Source organism: Drosophila virilis, chromosome 4, assembly GCF_030788295.1.
Source record: "Drosophila virilis strain 15010-1051.87 chromosome 4, Dvir_AGI_RSII-ME, whole genome shotgun sequence".
In the NCBI taxonomy this organism is placed as follows: Eukaryota; Metazoa; Arthropoda; class Insecta; order Diptera; family Drosophilidae; genus Drosophila; species Drosophila virilis.
In genome coordinates this window covers 26,062,340-26,083,311 of record NC_091546.1, presented here as the reverse complement: position 1 = coordinate 26,083,311, position 20,972 = coordinate 26,062,340, and the positions used below count along the sequence as shown (strand labels likewise).

The window sequence follows — 20,972 nt, the reverse complement described above, 5'->3', positions numbered from 1 at the left end:
CGAGCTGATAATAAAACAAATTTAATTATAAGTATTCTTCTAGATGCCATATACGTAAATATCGTATCGTAAAGCTGACATAGGAAGGATCTGGACATCAACCTAGTTTCATACAACAACAATATGATTCTAGGCTATAATTTTGTTACCATTTTTATTGCACATCTTCGACTTAAGCACTAACAACAAATACAAATATCATTGCAATATTCTGCGCTTCGACTATGTACATTTTTATGTATAAATAAAGATACATGTGCTGGATTCTTGATGCCATACATCATGTACATAAGTATGAGTACATATTTTTTCATTTCCAAGTATTTTGGATAACAATTAAGCAATATAAAAATAAGAATTACAGAATTAAGCTGGCAACAAATTAAATCAAAAAGCACTGGGCCTACTTTTTTCGCAAATATTAACAAGAAAACGATGTACATTTGAATAAACACTATTTGGTTAACTTAACAACCAACGAGTACATCATGTATGTATGTAATTTATACAATTTAAAAGCCTTTCGTGTTGCATTTTCACAATAAAAAAACATTAATTTGCACAACATTCTAAAAAACGACTAGCACTAAACAGCCCTGTGTGTGTGTGTGTAAAAATACTTAAATATATCTATGCATGTGCACAATTAAATATAAATATTAATATTAATATAACTATAAATATGTATATATATATATATAGTATGCGTTTGCGTAAGTACATAAATTGAAACAACCTGATTGCGATTTGTGGCTGGCTTTGGTTGTGTTTAGGCTCGAGGCAAATAGCTGCGGGGCGTTCCATTGCCATTTGCCAAGGCCAACCTAACGAATAAGTTAAACATATGTTATCCTTTTTTTTGCTTGTGGTAAATTCGTTGTGCTGCCTTTTCCAATTCTTACGCGGCTCCTCCTCACATTCGGCTCCCGATCCTCACCTCGTTCGACTCTCGATCCTCCTCACATTCGACTCTCGATCCTCCTCACATTCGACTCTCGATCCTCTCCTCGTTCGAGTCTCGATCCTCCTCACATTCGACTCTCGCATCACCTCACACCTCTCCTCGTTCGACTCTCGATCCTCCTCACGTTCGACTCTCGATCCTCACCTTGTTCGACTCTCGATCCTCCTCACATTCGGCTCCCGATCCTCACCTTGTTCGACTCTCGATCCTCCTCACATTCGGCTCCCGATCCTCACCTTGTTCGACTCTCGATCCTCCTCACATTCGGCTCCCGATCCTCACCTTGTTCGACTCTCGATCCTCCTCACATTCGGCTCCCCATCCTCTCCTTGTTCGACTCTCGCTTCTCCTCACATTCAACTAACGCATCACCTCACATTCGACTATCGATCCTCTCCTCGCTCGACTCTCGATCCTCCTCACGTTCGACTCTCGATCCTCTCCTCGTTAGACTCTTGCTCCTCCTTACGACCCTTGTTCCTCTCTTCGTTCGTTTTCTACTCGCTAATTGAGTAGGCTTTTCGCACACATTTGCCATGCCGCGTGATGCGCTGATCACCATCCTCGTGTGCATGGTCCTGGCAGCCTCCCGGCGCCTCCGCATCGTGGGCAGGTGCTGTTGAGGACTTGTTTAAAGCGTAGGTGCGTATAAAATCAATGGTGGAGTAGCCTTGGCTGGCCACAGTTTCCGCAGCTGGTGCAGCACCGGCTGCCGTTGCCCCAGCATTTGAGTTTCTCTTCTGTGCTGATGCCGCAGCTTCGGATGCTTTCTTTCCTTCCGGCGTTTGTGGCGCAGCAGCTGTCAGGGACAGACCGCTGCCAAAGCCGTTTGTCATCGTCTTGGGCGAGCACTGTGCCGGACTACGCGGCTGATCCAGGTCGAGCACTATGTAGTTAACACCAGCTGGGCTGGTCGGCGTCACCGGCGCCGGCTGCTGTTGCTGCTGTTGCGACGCAGCGGCCACCGAATGCTGCGAGCAGTCGCGTGGCAGAGGGGGCAGGTCCAGGCGACTTATGTTCTCATAGCAACGATCGTTGCAGCCAGCAGAGGCGAGCGGCATATCGAACAGGAGCCGCTCCCGCGACGTCTCCACATTGGCATACAAACGCAGCGTTTCGTTGAGCGCCGGAGCAGATTCTTGCGGCGGTATATCACCCAAATGCTGCTGGCGGCGCATAGTGCTGAATGCGCTATTTGTGGATGTGGGCGTGGTCTCCGGTGGTGAACTGCAGCGCTGCATCGGCTGATCGAAGTAAACATTGCCATTGGTAGTGATGTAGGCGCCGGGTGTGATTGGAGACTGCAAAGCGCCATGGTTGGCGGCTGCGCCCTGCTCAGCGACGATGAGCTGCAGATTTGGCAAGGATTCGGGTGAATCGGATGTCAATGCAATTGACTCGTTCGGCTGCTGCTGCACCTGGAGCGCAGTACGTGCCAGCATTGGTGCCGGCTCCAGATAATTGTTGCTATGCGGCTGAAGATCGCTGCGGCCCAAAAGCACCGACACCGAATTCGTGGAGTTGACGCGTTCGCGTTCCCGCTCACCTTGTGCAAAGGCGTCGGTGTTCACGGCATTTATATAGCGCTGGAACATCGGATAGAGCTGCTCCGCATGGTGTATGCGGAACGTGTAGATGCCCGGGCCAGACATGCAGCGGCGTCCCGCCTCGAACGAGAACATATCGCCATTAAGTCCATAGCGCCGCAGGTGCTGCAGCGCCCATACAATAGGTTGACAGCCAGGCGTCATGAAGATCAATTCGCGCGGCGTCAATTCCAAGTAACCGCTGCGTATGATGTGCGCCTCGGGTCCGCTGGGCTGCAAATGGGCTACGTGCACCCGAAACACGTTCTCCTGCCGCAATTCACTCAGTTTATTGGTGCTAGTGATGCAGCCCATTATGTGCTGCAACAACAACAAATTGTATATTCATTCAGCAGAAGCTCAGGTAATCACTTGCCACATACCTTTAATACCCTTGTTTTACTTGCCTATGGAGGCAAAACTGTTATCTATAGCATGGAAACGGCGTATGGGAATAAAAGACGTCACAGCCACTAGCGAATGTGGCCCTCTATTTACGACCAGTCCTCCATGTGTTGTCACGTTTACTCCATAACAATTAACTGGATCTCAGCCTATTATTAACTAAATTCCTCTTTTGGCAACACTTTGGTTTTTTTTTTTTGTTTTTTTTTTTTTGCTGATGCTGTTTCTTTGCCCGTCTGTTAAGTTAACATGCGAATAACATGTTATTAACAGTGAGCACGAATTTTGTTCTGTTATCTCGATTGCTAACTTCTATTTGTTGCTTTAATAAATAGATATTTTAACAATTTGTCTTATCAAAACAGTAACAAAATTAAACGAACAACCGATTCAGGCTCATCCTTAAGGATTTAAAACTTAACAGCGCTTAACTGGTACCTAATCACAACCTTAACAGATGCATAACAGATACGGCTGCCTCAAAAAATCTATCGAAATGCATAAATTTAAATGCGTTGCAAAGAATACGAAAAATATGTTAGGTTTTTAATATATTTATATATTTTTTACATTGTTATTGTCATTGAGTGAGGTATAACTATCAGTCGCACTTTATACAATTTTAGCGAGTATTTTTTGAAAATGATTTTGGGCTCTTACAGATGAACAGTTATTTGCCCATATTGCATGCATGTAAAACAACAGTAAATACAAATTAAATGAAGAACGAATTATAAGATGAGATAGGAGTATAAGTATAAGATGCACTTCGCAATATAATTATTCTATTCTTTTTTATTGTGAATCCAGTTAATGCAAACATAATAATTTCACAATTTACGAAACATAATTAACATGGAAATGCATAATTAGGCTAATGCGATCATCGATATCTTCACCTCGTGCACCTGGAATTAGACTTAAAAACTTAAGCAACACAACAAAACATATCCAATAAAGGAACATATAACCAATTCACCCGCCCGTGGTTCCACTCAGATATATATCCATTACGTCCTTGTTCAAGTGCACGAACTGGCGACGCTTGGGTATGGGTTGAATGTTCGGTAGCCGTGTGCCATTCACGGCATTCAGACTTAAAAGTGGCTCCTCGTCATCGTCGATGGCGTCGTCGTCATTGTCCGGTGTCCGTTGCTCCACACGCTTTCGCTTGGTAGTGTTGCTTGGGGTGGGCTGGTTGTCGCTTATTGTGGATTTGCTTGAATTCTCGGATGTTGTGGAATACGCAGATACCGCACTCGAGCTCTGTGAATGCACCTGCTGACTAGAACTCACATCAGAAATGGAGTTTGTGTTGCCCGCTGCACGTTTTTTTCCCTTCTGCAGTTGTATGGCATGTCGCAGCTTGACACGGTAGATTTTCACCAGCGTATCATAACAACTTCCACAGAGGAGAGTTGTGCTCCGCAATTCCGGGTTAATATGCTTGGCGAAGCTAAGTATTTTCTCATCGCTAATTGTCTTGTGAGGCGTACGAAGATGATGATTGCCTAGGCCGCAGTAGCGTTTGCGTGTCGTAGGCGATGTTGATTTTGGTGTTGGCGGCATCTTGAAGTATCAAATATAAGTCTTGTATGTTGTGTTTTAGACACATTTAAAATACTTTTATGCCAGTGCTTGCTTTGCTGTTATTTCCCGCCGAAGCTGTGACAGCTTCTTTTATTATGTACGACCTTTTACAGACAATGCGAAAATATCTCAAAATTCCATAAAAAATACCTAAAATAAACCAAAAATACTGAAATTGCCGTGACAGGATGGCGTTGTTGAAATCAGAGGACGCCGCCGCAAGTGTAGGAAGCGACTCCATCGATATATTGAACAATTTGCTTAAGCTATCGACAATATTCATACATCGATATTTCTTATAAATGCGAACTTTAGAAGTGAAAGTTAGCAGGTATATTTCATAAAAATGCTGTTTTACTTGCATCATAATAAGATACAGAGTATTATTTCAAAGTATTGTTTCTTTTCAACTTTTTCCCTATTTTATAGGTTGCAGGAACTGAATTTGTCTCTAGTTTGAATTATGCAGCGGTCAAACGGTCCTATCCCATCTTTTTCTAGAAACGCTCAAACTATCGATAAGTATTAGGCCTTAGCTACTTTCAGGGAATGAAAATGAAAAAAAATGTGCCCAATCGTTCACACACATACTCTGCTTCAACGCATTCGGTTTGTTTGACAGATATACGAGAGACAGAAAGTAGTTAAGAAAGAAAGAACTACGGTTTATATTTGAAAAATCAGAATATAAGAATAAAGTGCGTGTGCGTAATATAAGTAACGAGCCAGGTAAATGCTAATTACAATATTCATTTCATTCATAAAAAAATTCGAAAAGCGCAAAAAAATGGCAATCACGAAATTTGAAAAACCAAGCCAAGCTGTCTGAGTGCCTTTGTGTGTGTAAGTGCTTGTAGTTGAAATTCTGTATAACGCTTTGTATATGTACGTTTGGAGTTTTAATAGTGTGTGAATGCGAGTGTAGGACGAGACTTTGTGAATTATGACTTTTAATTGTTGATAAATGTATGCGTTATTATAATTCATATACACCGAGTGCAAAGATCCTTGTATCTTATAAAAATGCTGTATATATTATTGGTATAAGTGCCGCATACAGCCTAGGCATACATATTTCAAAAAGGACGCCACGCTCTTGCCTGTGTGTGCGTGTATGTGGGCTGGGCGCGTTGACAGGAAATTCGCTAAATAAATGAGCAAATTTCACGAATAATGCTTTAAAAATGCATATATATCTGGCCGGCTATATATTGTAATGAAGCTAAATCGCACCCCCTAAAACTACTCCTCGCTGTTAATAGTTTTTAGCGTTGTTTGCAGCCTTTTTCTCAATTTTGGGTGTGCCGCCTGCAGTTGCGTCGGCGTTGCCACTACGTCGCCGCTGTCGGCGTCGCTGCCGGTGGCTTTGTATCCGTTTGACTCTCTCTCTCTCTGTCTCTCCCTCTCTTTCCTTTTGTATGCCTGTCTCTCTTGCTCTCTATTCCCTGCCTGCTGCTCTGCGTTGCTTATCAACATTCTTTCCCTTGCGTGCCTCATTTATCCTTTTTTACGCTTTGTGCTGTCACTCGTACACTCCTTGCTTCTTGTCGCTTCTTTCTTTGTAAATGCGTGTATATGCATGCACATGCATGTTTATTGTGTGAGTAAGAGTACGAATGTGCGTGTGTGTGTTGTCTGCGGCTGTTGCCTTGTTCGTTCAAGTTGCCTGACTTGACTTATTTTTCATTGTCGTTGTCTTGTCTTTGTTTAAGCATTCTGCGCCTGATTACACTTGCCAGCACTTTTGAACTTGGACTTGTACGCTAAAGATATCCTTGCCTAATGATCACAGTTTATTACACTAAGTGGCTTTTACTTTCATCCAGTTTTTTCGGTAGAAGCTTAAGCCGAGGATCATTTCAATTCTCAATTCAAATAGTGGACAGCAGAGAGAGAGAGAAGCAAAAAACACCTACCTCTGTTATAAAAATATTGCGTCGCAAGTTTGCAGTCAGTGAAGCAACAAAATACACGAGAGTAGTTAGCCTGCTGCCAGGCAGCAGCCAGCCACCGCCCTAACTGGCGTTGCTGCTTATGTTGTGTCTGTCTGTGTGTTTGTGCGCGTGTGTCTGCCTGTGTGTGTGTGTGTGTGTGTATGTGCATGTGTATGCACTCATTGCGGTGAAAACTCTTCTGCCAGAGTGCATTTGCCGATATTACCAATGCAATTCAACTAGATTCAAAAGTAACGTGATTGATATTTACTATTTTAAATTTAATAACATATAATTTGAGAATGCTTTTAATTTTTATTTAATTTAACAGTTAAATAGTATTCGTTATAAAAGTGTTCGCAGTATATCCGTCCTTTATGTTTGTCTGGCATTCTAAGTCGCATTTTAGCTTAGCTCGGGGCTGGATTGAAGTCGCTTCAAATTACATACATACGTTTGTGGATGGAGGGGGGGAGAATGTGTAGTGTTTGTCACTCGCTTGATATTGTTTTTGTTATTGAGGGATCTGAACGACTGTTGCCGACTGTGGTTGCCATAAAGGCAAACAATTTTGTGGCTTATATTTGCAATACCGTTACGTACTCTCTGCCAAGTGCAACTTGCGGTTGGGCGTGGTGATTTGTATGCTGTTGGGCAATCTCGAGTATCTTGATCCAAAACTAAATATAATCGTCAGAAAGAAGCATAATCTTTCTAACTCAATTCAGAAGTCGTTAAAATGCCTCAAGCTGTCTGGCAGCTGGTGGTCTGCCTTTTATTTAACAGCCACTTAAGAAAATATATGTATGTATGTACATACAACATATTTGGAATTCGCTTTTTCGAACTATAAATACATACATACATAAAAAAAAATATGAAATTAGGATTTAATGTGTCTAGGAAAGTGACTTATTTTCAAAATTGATATTTTCTGATATTCCAATCAGTTGCACTATCTATCGTAACGGGGCGACCACATTTTCACTCAAGTGTACAGGGTTTTCATACAATAACAAGAAAAGTGCCTGCCTGCCTGCCTGCCTTTCTCAAACAACGCAATTTGTGCCGATCCGGCAGCATTGCTTCAAAGCCGCGGCCGCTTATCTGCGAACAGCCGGCCGGCCCGACCTGACGTCGGCTGCGTCGCCGTCTCTTGTTTCGTGTGCTGCTCATCTTATTGCTTTGTTTGTTGTTATTGCTGCGGATTGATTTTTTGCTTTGCCTACGAATATTTTTGAATATGGCATACAGTATGTCAATAAAGTGTTTTTACTAACAAAAAAAAACTAATTTTTTGGGTTTAGTTGAAAATAAATGTACCTAAAAGTGAGAATTTTTTTTCAATTATAATTTATTTCGATTCTATATTTCTCCTAGAACTTAATGGCAAAAAGAATTGTTAAATAACATTACCCAAACATTTTATAAAATTAAAAAACTAAAAACATTCACATTTTATGCTGTCAATAAAGTGTTTTTACAGCTACGGTAAATTGTTTTGCCGTTCTCTTTTGGGTGATCCCGTTAGATTTGGGCCCATGCGTTTTGGCTTCTCTTGTGTCTTCGACTTTTCTTGTCATTTTCTATTGCAATTTATAACGTTTTGCTTTAATTTTATGAAAAATAAAATGCCAGGAAAAAGAACAACTTTTGAAGTCGCTCAGCTGGTGTATTATAACCATCAGATGGGACGTCAAGTCTCGGAACTGGCTGATATGTTTAATTTATCAAAAGCAACGATATACAACATATTAAACAGAGCCAATAAGGAAGATAGGCTAGAGGCAAAGCCAGTATGTGGTCGACCCTGCAAAATTTCTGACAGAGATAAGCGAAAAATTCTGAGAAAAATTGAGAAAAATCCACAAATTTCGCTTAGGGATATTGCTCAGGAGTTCAAGGAAGAAAGTGGTGTTGATGTGTTACATGAAACTGTCCGAAAATTACTGAATTCCAATGACTACACATCACGAGTTGCCAGGAAAAAACCTCTACTATCGGCGGCGAATATTTTGAAGCGGCTATCGTTCGCTCAAGTCCATGTAAATAGTTCGAACGATTTTTGGAGTAACGTCATATTCTGTGACGAAAGCAAGATGATGCTATTCTACAACGATGGGCCATCCAGAGTCTGGAGAAAGCCACTAACAGCGTTGGAAAACCGCAATATTATTCCAACCGTTAAATTCGGAAAACTATCAGTGATGGTGTGGGGGTGTATTTCGAGCAAGGGTGTAGGAGATTTGACCTTCATTGAGAATACCATGGATGCTAGACAATATCTGAGCATTTTACAGACACATCTCGTCAGTAGTGCACAGAAATTTGGATTCTATGAGGACAATAAGCCAATTTTTAAATTTTACCAGGACAATGACCCGAAGCATAAAGCTCATATGGTAAGAGTTTGGCTGTTGTACAACTGTGGAAAGGTGTTAGACACTCCACCACAAAGTCCAGATATGAATCCAATAGAAAATGTGTGGTCATATTTGAAAAAAAAAGTCGCAAAGCGGAGTCCAAAATCAAAAACTGATTTAAAAGCTGCTGTACTGGAAGAATGGCAGAAGATTCCAGAAACATACATACAAAACCTTATTGTTTCAATGAAACGGCGATTGCAGGCTGTATGTGACGCTAATGGCAGCCACACAAAGTATTAAAAAAAAATATTCCTGTTTTTTTAACATTGTTATTTAGTAATAAAGTTTCGTGTAAAAACACTTTATTGACAGCATAAAATTTGAATGTTTTTAGTTTTTTAATTTTATAAAATGTTTGGGTAATGTTATTTAACAATTCTTTTTGCCATTAAGTTCTAGGAAAAATATAGAATCGAAATAAATTAGAATTGAAAAAAAATTCTCACTTTTAGGTACATTTATTTTCAACTAAACCCAAAAAATTAGTTTTTTTTTGTTAGTAAAAACACTTTATTGACATACTGTATTTATTTTTCATATAAAAGGCTGCTGCTTTTGTGTTTTTTTTTTTATTTTTGTTTTTGGTGAATTGGCATTTATAACAATTTAAATTGCGCGCCACCGATCACTATAAATAAACAAACACTTGGGCACATGTATACATAACTGTAAATAGGTATATACTCTATGTACGTAGGATAAAAAACTACTTGGCAATAGTATTTCAAGTGGTAAGGTTGGGCTTTTGTACCGGTTGGGGTTGGGAGGAGGCGGTAAAATATGCTGGCTTGCTGAATAAATACAAGAATATTGAAAGTAACAAACCGCAACACACCCACATATACATAAATACACACATACATATGCCTGTATGTGTATGAATAAAAGAGAAAATGGCAATGGCGGCTGTTCAGGAGAAAATAGAGTGAATGCGCGCAGCTCAAGAACATCTTTTACGCACATGTTGATCATGAGTGCGTCTGTGTGTGTGTGTGTGTGCGTGCATGTGTTGGTGGGGGCACTGACAAGGCATGTCAACACTTTGGCATTGGAAACCTAAAAATATTTGTTGTTTTTTTTTTTAAGCATGCAGTCATATGCAGTTATCAATAACAGTCGCCGAATTCGAAGTCGTTTCAATTAAATGATAAACGTTTCGATAATCAGCTTAAATTTCAGCAAATTAACAGACACTATTCAACACAAAAGTTACCAAGTATATCACTTGGACTGAATTCTTGCGCCCTCTCTTTTATTGCAGTGCTATTGTTTATTTAAAGCTCGTACTGCAACAGCGCCCGCTTGCTGCCATGTGGGGTCATTGTGTGAAGTATGAATGGCAAAATAAAGCAATAAAGTGTGCATGTGTATGGATGTATGCATGTGTGTGTGTGTGTGTGTGTGTGTGTGTCGTTGCCGCCGTCAAGGCTCATTAGTTTTGTTATTGACTCCTTACGCATTGCACGCATACAGCAGCAGCAACAGCAGCAGAAGCAGCAGCAGAAAAACAACAACAAAAAGAAACAAAAAAAAAAATATCACTATCGCTTTTATCGATAGCTGCTGCTGATGGTCACTTAATGCAATATTGTTGCCTCTGGAGCCCGCATTTCAGCTGTTTACGCCTCTCCCGACGTTTCCGGCCTTTCTCTCTTTGTCTACTGTTCTGTTTCTGGCTCTGCTTACACTGCAAGCGCCCGAAGAAGAAGTTTCTTTTCTGCTGCCTTCTGTTGCTTCTGTTTCGTCGCTGATCGCAAGTCTGGCGGCAGCAGCAGTCGTTGTTTGTTATTTAAGCTGAACGGTTTAGTGTTCGGTTCTTGTGCGTCGGCTTTTTCAGAACATTACGAATCGGGCAATTCCTCTGGCAGTGCATTCATTGTGTGTGTATATGTGTGTTGACGAAAGTGCTTCAACCGTTATTAACTGTTTAATTAAAAGCTCTTCTGCTCATTGTGCCAAACAATTGCAAGAAATATCTCTGCTCTTCTCTATTCGCAATTCAGTGGCCACCCGCGCAGCTGACGCGACACACGACAAAGAGTAAGTACCGGAAGTATGTAAGCACAGAAGCAGCAGCAGCAGCAGGGCGTCGATTTTCGTCATTCGTCGTTTTGTCTTATGAATTATTTATTGTTGTATTAAAATGCCGTTTACAATACCAAAGTGGTCCGGTCCGGACAGAGCGTGCAGCGCGTTGAATTTCTAATCAGAATACCGACAGCGCGCGCCACTTGTGACAACTCATTCATTCTAGGTAAAAATCAAGCACCCAAACGGCCCACCACCAACATGGGTGACTAATTGATATTCGCCTTTGTTTCTACTACTTTTATAACAACTTCTTTTTATTAAACTACTCGCACACACACACACACACAATCGTACTCCTTAATTAGCCGCAAAATCCAAAGACCCCGAAACAGGGGAAGAGAACAAGAATGGCACCAACAACCGGTTCCACCAGCAGCCGCAGCCCACTTCTTTTTTTTTTTTTTTTGCTAGCTACGCTTTCTACTTGCATCCGCATCCTTCGACAATATTGCAAGTTTTGACTGTGTGCGTGTTTCAAGTTTTTGACTACAGTTGCAAAAGCGACTTTCAGTGTTGCCAGAATTTTATGATTTGCGTTAAATGAACTGAATTTTAATGAATTGCATAGTTTTGGTTAATTGTATTGTAAAACAATATTCAGTTAAACGAATTTTTAATATCTTCAGATCAAAATTCAAATAGAGCTAAAAAAAAAATAGTCAGTTTATTGGCTTTTAAAATATTTCCTAGTTTCCGCCAAATCTGGCAATATAATAGCTAAACAGGGCAACACTGCCTGCTCTTGGTTAATGGGATGTGGAAAAAGTGTGCTCAAAAGTAAACATTCATGCAAAATTATTTAAATTCTTAAAAGTTATCTAAAATATTTAATTTAAATTTTATAATTGTTTTAATATTGATGTGCCTGGCTGATACCTTTGGCTTATATACTGTGGAAACAGATATGGAATTTTCGAGATAACAAGTTCTGGAACTTGAAGATTTACTTAAATCTGATTTTTTTATCTACGACTACGTTTTGTGTTATCGCAACAAGCACACACGCCCGCAAAATGATGATAAGTCAACGTATGCATATTGTTTGCCAAGATCAGTTTCTTTTTAGCTTATCATTTGATATGCTGCTGTCACTAAGTCGCAGATATCTCGACTTAAACGCAGTTATGTATTTGCATACATGTACGCGAAAAATGGGATTGTGTATTTGGGGTCACGTAGCGCCCACTCTGTGTTATATGCTAGATTGGATTCAAGTGAAAAATGTTAAGAAGTTAAACCGTCATTTCTATTGTTAAGCGACGACTCTGAATCACATACAATTACCACATGCAATGCAATTGATAGGAAGTTTCTTTGTGCCTCGGTTTTTATTCGTTTATCAATTGAGTGTGCGTTGGCTTGCCTTGGGTTGTTGTTCTTTTTGTTGCCTTCTAGAGACACTTCCTCTCTATTACTGTATTTTCTTTTTATAAATTTATTTATATATATATATATATTTCATTTTATCATTCGTCTGGGGGGTTCTCTTCGATAGCAAAGTATCTGAGACTACCGTTATGGTAATGCATATGTGTATGTGTATGTATGTTTATATTTGGGCTATGCTCGTTGAGTACAATAACGGTACATATCAATAATTGTGAAGAATTCAGTCGGCTTCGCTCAGATATACATACTTCACCACAATGCCGGATCATCATCGTTCGTCAAAAGCTGACCGGAAATGATAATTGAAAAATGTTTTCTTCGTTTTGTCATTTGTATGTGGTATATGAGAGTTTTCAGTTTGTAACTAATTATGGCACTTATTTTATGTATCCTTTTCATATTGTCGCAGCCCATACGAAAACTACAACTACCAAAACAACAACAACAACAACAACGGCAACAGCAACAACACTGCGCTAACCAATTATATCCGGTTATTTGAGGCATTCTCTGAGACGCGCTCATTTGAAGCGACTGTTATTGTTCTTGTTCTTGCTGTTCGTTTTCTTGTTGCCGTTGTCTGCATTTCGCACAAATTTTTTTCACAGTGCGCTTCCCCCTCAATTTCTGGACTGCTGACGCCTTTTGCTGCGTGGGCCACAAATATGTTGTTGTTGTTGTTGTTGTTACATATATTTCCTCTTGACAATTTGTGTTATGTGCATTTATTGTATTTAAGTGCATTTTCTATATATATTTAGGTCTATATGTACGTACATATATGTGTGCGATTTGTTGTTTTGTTTTGAGCTATATTTAGGCGTGGCTTATCAGTAGGAGCAATACAAATGGATGAGTCTCAAATAGCAAAGTAACAAATATGCCATGCTTGCACTTGGGTCTGTGAACATATGTTAAAGTGTGTGTGCGTATTTGCGTTTGTATTTAATTGTTGAGTCTACTGCACTTCGCTCCTTTTCTTATTACAATACTTATACATTACGTATATATGCGTGTATGTATGTATGTGTGTATTTGCACAAGCGACTGTCGCCGCCTGGCGGCTGATTGATGAAATTGGAAGGAAAGTGCCGAGATGATGCAGTCCTATGCAAGTATGTGTGCAATTGTGTGTGTGTGTGTGTGTTGAGACACGAAAAGGGAGGGTGTGGGCGTTCGTTTAGATTAGCTTATAAAAGTTCAATTACGTCTGCTTTGCGGTTTTAAGTACGCGCGCACTTACCAAGCTCTCAGCGCTATAAATGTTATAAATGCCCGACAATGCAACCCAACCAGAATCTGTGTATTGTACAGACATATTTATGTGAGTTTGTGTTTGTGTGGCATGACATGAAATTAATGTTTGTCCAGTTAGCCGGCCGGTCCTCATACACTAGCGCACGCATTCCTGCACAATCAATTTAATTTACGTATGGTCGGTCTCTGGTCTCAAAGCATGATCTTCTAGTAGCGGTGCGGGGGACGGAGCAGGAGCAGGCGTCAAATTGAAAGCGCAGCCGCAGCAGCAATACAACAGCTTAAAGTGTCAAAATTGATAGAGAGCAGACAATTGAGCACATCCACACACAAAAATACGTATGTGTATGCATGTATACATGTATGCATATACATATATACATTGCTCTTTGTGTAGCTGTTGTTGCATTTCGAACATGCTTCATTGTTGATAAATGCGCTTTTATTTATAGACGACAGCACTCTGTTCCCGAGCCTGCCTTGCGTCTGTGTGTATGTGTGTATGTGTGTGTGGTTGTGTGCGCTCTTTGCTTTCCTTTGTCCCTTCGTTTATAGATTTTCTTTTACTGAATGCAACACAAAGGCGCGACTTAAAAGTAAGAGGTGAGCGAGGCCAGCGGCATTTCTATTATTGCGTGTGTGTGTGTGTGCGACAAATAAAAGGTCAAGTTTAAATAAAATTAACTAAAAAAGAAATTTACACGAAATGTCTGGCGCGCACACAGCCTCTTAATAATGCCGACGCCGTCGAAATTGGTTAATTTTAATGGAACAACCAATTTTAGGCTGTCAATCAATGTGTTACGTACATACTTTTTACTCTGGCTATGCTAATCTTGTAAGCGCGCTTTTCCCCTCGCATTTTCTGCATGTCATGTCGTGCGCCGTCAGTCTGGCAACGCTGTCACATTTTTGGTGCCCGTTGTTGTTTTATGTGGGCTGCGGCGCCGCCCAAGTACTTTCACACGCCCCCCCCATTTGCCTCAGCGCTGTGACGTAGCGTCGACGCGAGCGTCAGCGTTAGCTTCGCCGCGCCGAGCCGTTGCCATGGCAACGACGGGCAATGACCGTCGACGTTGTTGCTGTACATTGCGTAAGTGTAGTAGTATTTGATGTCACAAGCATGCATGCAGTAGTAGTAGTAGTGGTAGTAGTAGTAGTAGTAGTAGTAGTAGAATTGAAATGCCGGCCGGCAACCCTCTGCGCACGCACAAGCTCGCTTTATCCTTGTTGCCTTGTCCTTTTCGACTTGCCGATGCGTCATGCCGCAATTTTACTTGCGCTTTTATTATATTGTTGTTGTTGTTGCCAGCTTTGGCTTAGTACTACGCGCACAGTTGGTTATTGTGCAGTCTATTTTGGTAAGGGTTGAGTTACGGCTACACCTGTGTTTACTTGCGTGTGTGTGTGTGTGTGTGCGTGTGTATGTGTCGGCATATTCTTGCGATTACTCATCAACATTTTTGCATGTATTCTGTTCGAAACGCTTGGATATTTAATTTGAAATTATACGATCAAATTAATTGCTGCCTCAAATTGTTGTTTTGTTTTATGCCTAGCGTCAAATTTGCTTCAGATACACTTACATCTACATACATATATATATTAATCTTCGGCTGGATCCAAAACATTTGTAGCAAAGTTGGCGTTCACTCGTCTTCGAGGTGTTCATTGATTTGAAATTGAGTTCATTGAACGAATCGATGAACACCCAATGAAATGTGATGTTAACTTCGAAAATGTTTCGTTTCGGTTTCCCTTCCGACACAATTCAATACAGTCAGCCCCCGCTGCCATGAACTGTGCGTGAATCTAATCAAATGTATTAAATTGAATACTTTTAATTCGCATTGATCTTAATATCGAATTTATCCCTAATATCGAATTTAAAGTTAGGCTAAAATAAAAAGTATCGTTATGATATTTTTATTGGCACGAATTCCAGAAGCAGCTGTTAACGCAGCTGTTCTAGTCTGACCGCGAATCAATACATCCAGAGGTAACTTGAACGCGAACAAAGACAGCTTCAAGCCTAGGTTCTCAGCAGCCGCTCCTCTATGCATGTACATGCGGTATTTTTTTTTTGCAACCCTTAAACACGAAGAAACTTCACTTTTTAATTTTTGTGCACCCCCCCTTTCGCCCGTCTCTTGCTACGTTTAAACTGTGCGGCTGGGTTTCTGTTTCATTTACCCAGTCGAGGCGTGTAATTCGATTTCGAAAGTGACGCATACTACGCCAGTATCAAGAACAGTAAAAAGGGGGTTTATGCCGCGCCCGCTTTCTCGCCCGTTCGCTCTGCCTCTCTCCCTCTCTCGCTCTCCCGCTCTCTCTTTCTTTTGCCCTGTATGTGTCAGCCTCTGTCAACGTCGTCATGTGTTGCTTCATAAATATTTCCTGGATTGGATGATTCATTTGCCGGGCGCAACATTTTTTTCTTTCGATTTCTGTCTTCGTTAGCATTATTCATTTGTTTTTAATGCTTTTTTTTTGTTGTTTTGTCTAGCTGAAGAGATTAGCGACAAATAACTGTGATACATGAAACGCATACTCCGAATACTTAACATAATTTTGAAAGTCCGAAAACGGTGTTTCCTAAATTTCGAGGGAAACTTAAACAAAATTACAGAAACATTTATTTAAACTATTCAGAATTACAAGTTCAGATTGATGAATATGTGACTTAGTTTCCTACTAAATTGATAAACCATATATCGATAATTGGTTTGCTTAAAATATATATATATAAATAATTGTTTGTTGGATCGCAATGGTCTACAGTTAGCTCTATGCAGTGAAATGTATACCTAGGATAAACTCCGGTATTTTCCATGAAGTTTTCACTGTTTTCTGTTCTGATAAGAGGCACACAAAGAAAGAAAAAGAGAAAATGTTTTCCTTCTTTGTTTTTTTTTTTTGTTTCTTGGCGTTATCAGATTAGCAGCAAGAAGAGGCGAGGCACAGAAGTTGGCGAGCATTAAAATGTCAAATGTATAAAAATAAAATGGCAAGTTCAATTTAAAGTGTGCGTTGCCATTTCTCGATACTCCTCGACACTCGACACTTGCGAAGAAAAAAACATACGTTTAAAGAAATCAAATTAAATATACATACATATCTATCTATATAATTACCTAAATACATAAACAACAATCAGCAGAACAAAAAAAAATAATAATAATATATATATGTATATGTATATAAAATAGAAGAAGGCAACTAATTTAATGTTATTTTCTTTCTAAATTCCTGTTGCACAACCCCCTTCCAACCTGCCACCCTTCCTCCGCCCGTATTTACAGAACAGACACATAACCAATTAGCAATTAAAGAGGAGCAGCAAAAATGGGTAAAGCTCAGAGCAAGCGTTCAATTGATATCACCACCGATCCGAAAAAGGTTGGCGAGGGCGACGAAGTCGCTGGCAAAGTCGAGAAAATTGAAGATGTCGATCAGACGTCGGCGCCGCCCGCATTAAATGGCGATGCGGCAACGACAAAGGAAAAGAGTCCCGGCGGCAGCGAGGAAGCAGCGGGCGCCGGAGAGGTAAGTCCCAACCAGCAAGCAGGGTAGTCGCTGTTTAAACTCATTTTGAATCGATGCAATTGCAGAAAAAGGAGACCGAAGAGAACTCTGAAAACGACAAAGATTTAACCACCGAGAAAAAAACTGCAGATGCTGATGTCGCCGCCGGTGATGCGTCTGCTGAATCTGCTAAAGATGAGGCAGTCGCTGCCTCGGGCTCGCTCAAGGAGGGCAGCGGTGCCGAGGAAATCTCACCTCTGGCCGATGAGAGCATCAAGTCCAAGTCCAAGAAGGATAAGGTGAAAAAGAAATGGTCATTCCGAAGCATATCGTTTGGCAAAAAGGACAAACAGAAGCCAGCCAAGACAGAGGAGCCAGCCTCGCCAACTGCAGCAGCGGCCGCCAGCGCCGAGTCAGCGCCAACGAATGGCGAAACGGAGCGGCCAGCAGAAGCCGAAGGAGCAGCAGGAGCACCAGCAGAAGCAGCTGCCGCAGACAAACAAGAGGTTAACACTTAAATTCAGCTAATATTTTTATAGCTCCGAGTAACAAATAAATTTGTTGTGTTTTTACAGCAAAGCGCGGACGCAGCAGCTGCAGATGCGGCGACCAAGGTTGAATCGAAACCCACCGAAAATGGTGCAGCCAGCAGCGAACAGGAAAAGCAACCACAGGAGCCACAGGCGAACGGAGCTGACAAGACATCCGCGCCAGCAGTTAGCGAGGAGGCGGTCAAGTCGGAAACTACACCAACCATCAACACCACCGAGTCGAAGGTTGAGGCGGTCGAGCAGATCGCTGTGCCGGAGCCCGTCAGTAGCAACGATACCACCGAAGCTGTTACCAACGGTCATGGCGCAGTCGAGCCCGTATTGACCAATGGCGACAAGAACGGTTTGGCTGAATCCCCAACCGAGCCGGAGGCAGCAGCAGCAGCAGCAGTAACAGGCAACAGTGTGGGTGAGGAGCCGGCACATCATCAGAACGGCACAAATGGAGTTGGCGAGAACAATGAGACTGCCACGCCACCGCCAACACCTGTCGCCGAATCCGAGACCGAGGCCGAGCTAATTAAGAACAAGTCGCAAATCGAGGTAAAACAACAACAACTAGACACCACAGCAAACAACCAGAACACTGTAAATACGAGTATCACAACAACAACAACAAGAACCACAGCCACTGAGAACACCACAATCACAATCACTGAGACAGAGACCATTGCCGCCGCAGAGTTAGTTCAGACCCAATCAACCAACACCCAAAATAACACAATACCTAACATCACCACCACCAACACCAAGACCACCACCGACAATTCCGTTTATCTTCCCACCTCCCAAGCGCAGGACGAAGTGCAAGCCGACGCCGACGCCGACGCCGATGTTGATGCCGATGCCGAGGAAGAACAAGTGGTTGCCGCTATAATAGCCGCTGTTAGTGAGCCTTCCGATCCCGAGGGTTTTGTTTTTATTGCACCAGCCGCTGAAACCGAGCCCCAGGCTGAGCTCGTACTCGAAACGGCTGTGGTTTGTGTTTCCCCTGTGCCCAAACTAGAACTTGAATCCGACGCACCAATATGCGTCCCAGAGCCCAATCCCGCTGATGCTGATGTCTTAGTTTCTGTTGCTGCTAACGCCGCGGCCCATGTGGTTCCCGTTGAGTTAAGTCAGCCGCCACCACTGCCCAAGTCTCCGCCGCCTTCACGTGTTTCGGCATTTGCATTGACCACAGACGATGAAACGCACAACAACGACGATGACGACAGCTTTGTGAACAACGAGGAGGTAATGCAGAAGGACAGCGATGCACCACCAGCCACAGTGGAGGATGGTCCACTTTTGGCCGATATTGAGCAACAGGCGCATGCATTTGTCGAGGAAATAACCGAGCAGGCGGCCGATATCGTAACGGAACAGGACAAGCAGGACGAAGTTCTAGAGAACATCAGTGAGGAGCAAATGAGTTCTGCCGCTAAGATTGTTACCGATGTTGATGACGACGATAACGATGTCATTGAGGAAAAGGCGGAGGAGCAACTGAAAAAACCAGAGCAGTTTAGCAAGGATGATGAACAGCTGGTGGAACAGCCAGAGATAATTTGCGATGAGAAAGCGAACGATGATGTGGCTGAGGACATCATCGAGGCAGGGGATATTGCTGAACAGCCGGATGTTATTAGCGAGAAAATCAGCGCTGTTGCAGATGAGTTCAGCTTGCGGGGGAACGATAGCAAGGTGACAATTGAAAGTGTGCCGGAGCTGGAGGATGTGCAAAGAGGTAGCGATGACGATACCGATAACGATAACGATAAAATGATCAGCAGCGATAACAGCAGCAGCAGCATAACAAAGCTGGATGCATTCGTGGACATAAAAGATGCTGCTCATCTTGAGGTGAATAAAAACCGAACTCAATCAAAACTCAACTCTACCTCACCACCACCACCACCACACTCTTCCCCATTGACATAGTCGTAACGCCGCGTCTTAACAGTCGTCGCTCACTACAGCAATCAGATGCATCATTTAATTAATTCCGGTATCATATTCTGCGTCGGGCTGCCCACTATCACTGTTTTTCCCCGCTCAACGCTCTCTGCTCTCTGCTCTTTCTGTGCTTCTCGAATTGCATCAGCTCTGTTGTTGTTTTGCGCTTGCCCAGCCAAGCTCTGTTAACTCTGTTATTTGTAAATGTTAAAATGTAAATGGTTTCTCTCCTGTAAAACTGCAGCAATCCGTTCTGCAGTTGTCTGTTAAGTTAACGGCTATGTTAATAGGTGGTACTCTTGAGGTCGCTCTTTTGCTGGTAACTAACTGCATGATCTTACGATTTGAATGCGAATGTGAATGAAATGTGAAATGATGGAATGTTACTAAAACAAACTGCGCGCAAGTTTAAATTGTATTGTAATTGTGCTCGTTGATTATCCATGTACTTTATTATTAACAATATACAAACGCAAACTGACGCCTTCTTGCCTACCATCCATCCTAATCCTAAAGCCACACATACACAAACATGCACACAAACGCACACACAAACGCACACACACGCACACACATACCTTACTCCAGTTCCCCGTTCTAACAACTCTGTTCGGCCGCAGTAACGCATCTAAACGCAGACTTTACAACAGTACTTTATTTAAAAGAGAGAAACTGCCGTTAAATTTGATTTTAATTCCCATTCATAAATTTTGGTATCATTATTTTCGTTGTTTAATTGTAACGTTGGCAAAGGTCATTGCCATTTGATATTTTAATTGTTGTTGTTGTGCTTTAAGTTGCTTTTCCTTTCGCTCTGTGTTCATGCTCCTTTAATTTGACATGATGTTAAAATGCGATTTAAATTTGCAACAAATGTTAATAACAGTTTTTTCGCATGTGCTTTTAGGATATCGCCAAGGATCTAAAGGAGAAGAACGCCGCGGCAGATGTTACAACACAGGACCTGCCCGTGACATGCGAATAATACTAATAATTATTATATATATTACATATTATTAAAAAAAAAACCAACAAAAAATAAAAAAAGAAAAAAAACAAGAAAAAAAAATGATAAAAGCAAATAAGAAAACAACGCAACGTAAAACCAACAATTAAATGATTAACAAGAGAGCAAAAAAAAGCAAAATACATTTTTAACATTTACATATTTTAATCATTTTTGTACGAATTTCATATCCCTAATCCAAGATTACATCAGCATATATTCAAGAGCACGAAAATACAGAATATATGAAACACACCTAACACACCACACATCGATCGCCACCAACGCCAACTTCACCACCAACACCAAC

General features: G+C 41.5%; 3 protein-coding genes across 6 annotated transcripts; 1 reads left to right on the top strand and 2 right to left on the bottom strand.

Moving 5' to 3' along the window:
- Positions 1-100: 100 nt before the first annotated feature.
- LOC6634151 (uncharacterized) lies at positions 101-3,205 on the bottom strand. Its single transcript, XM_002057592.4, has 2 exons — positions 2,934-3,205; positions 101-2,871 (listed from the first exon to the last, which is right to left on the bottom strand). Exon 2 carries the CDS (start codon positions 2,863-2,865, stop codon positions 1,462-1,464), a length of 1,404 nt encoding a protein of 467 aa, XP_002057628.2. The 5' UTR covers positions 2,866-2,871; positions 2,934-3,205; the 3' UTR covers positions 101-1,461.
- A 500-nt stretch (positions 3,206-3,705) lies between these two features.
- ms(3)K81 (male sterile (3) K81) lies at positions 3,706-4,656 on the bottom strand. The gene is made up of 2 exons (XM_002057593.4): positions 4,580-4,656; positions 3,706-4,524 (listed from the first exon to the last, which is right to left on the bottom strand). Exon 2 carries the CDS (start codon positions 4,522-4,524, stop codon positions 3,931-3,933), a length of 594 nt encoding a protein of 197 aa, XP_002057629.1. The 5' UTR covers positions 4,580-4,656; the 3' UTR covers positions 3,706-3,930.
- Positions 4,657-5,113: 457 nt separating this feature from the next.
- Positions 5,114-20,749, top strand: Akap200 (A kinase anchor protein 200). 4 transcript variants are annotated; one of them, XM_015169822.3, is made up of 6 exons: positions 5,114-5,274; positions 16,945-17,188; positions 17,254-17,673; positions 17,743-18,261; positions 18,517-19,563; positions 20,564-20,749. In XM_015169822.3, exons 2-6 carry the CDS (start codon positions 16,988-16,990, stop codon positions 20,639-20,641), a joined length of 2,265 nt encoding a protein of 754 aa, XP_015025308.1. In that variant the 5' UTR covers positions 5,114-5,274; positions 16,945-16,987; the 3' UTR covers positions 20,642-20,749. The 4 variants fall into 4 exon arrangements, with proteins under 4 accessions (XP_015025308.1, XP_015025306.1, XP_015025307.1 ...); XM_015169820.3 differs by having other exon boundaries at positions 17,743-19,563; XM_015169821.3 differs by lacking the exon at positions 18,517-19,563 and having other exon boundaries at positions 5,115-5,274.
- Positions 20,750-20,972: the final 223 nt, after the last annotated feature.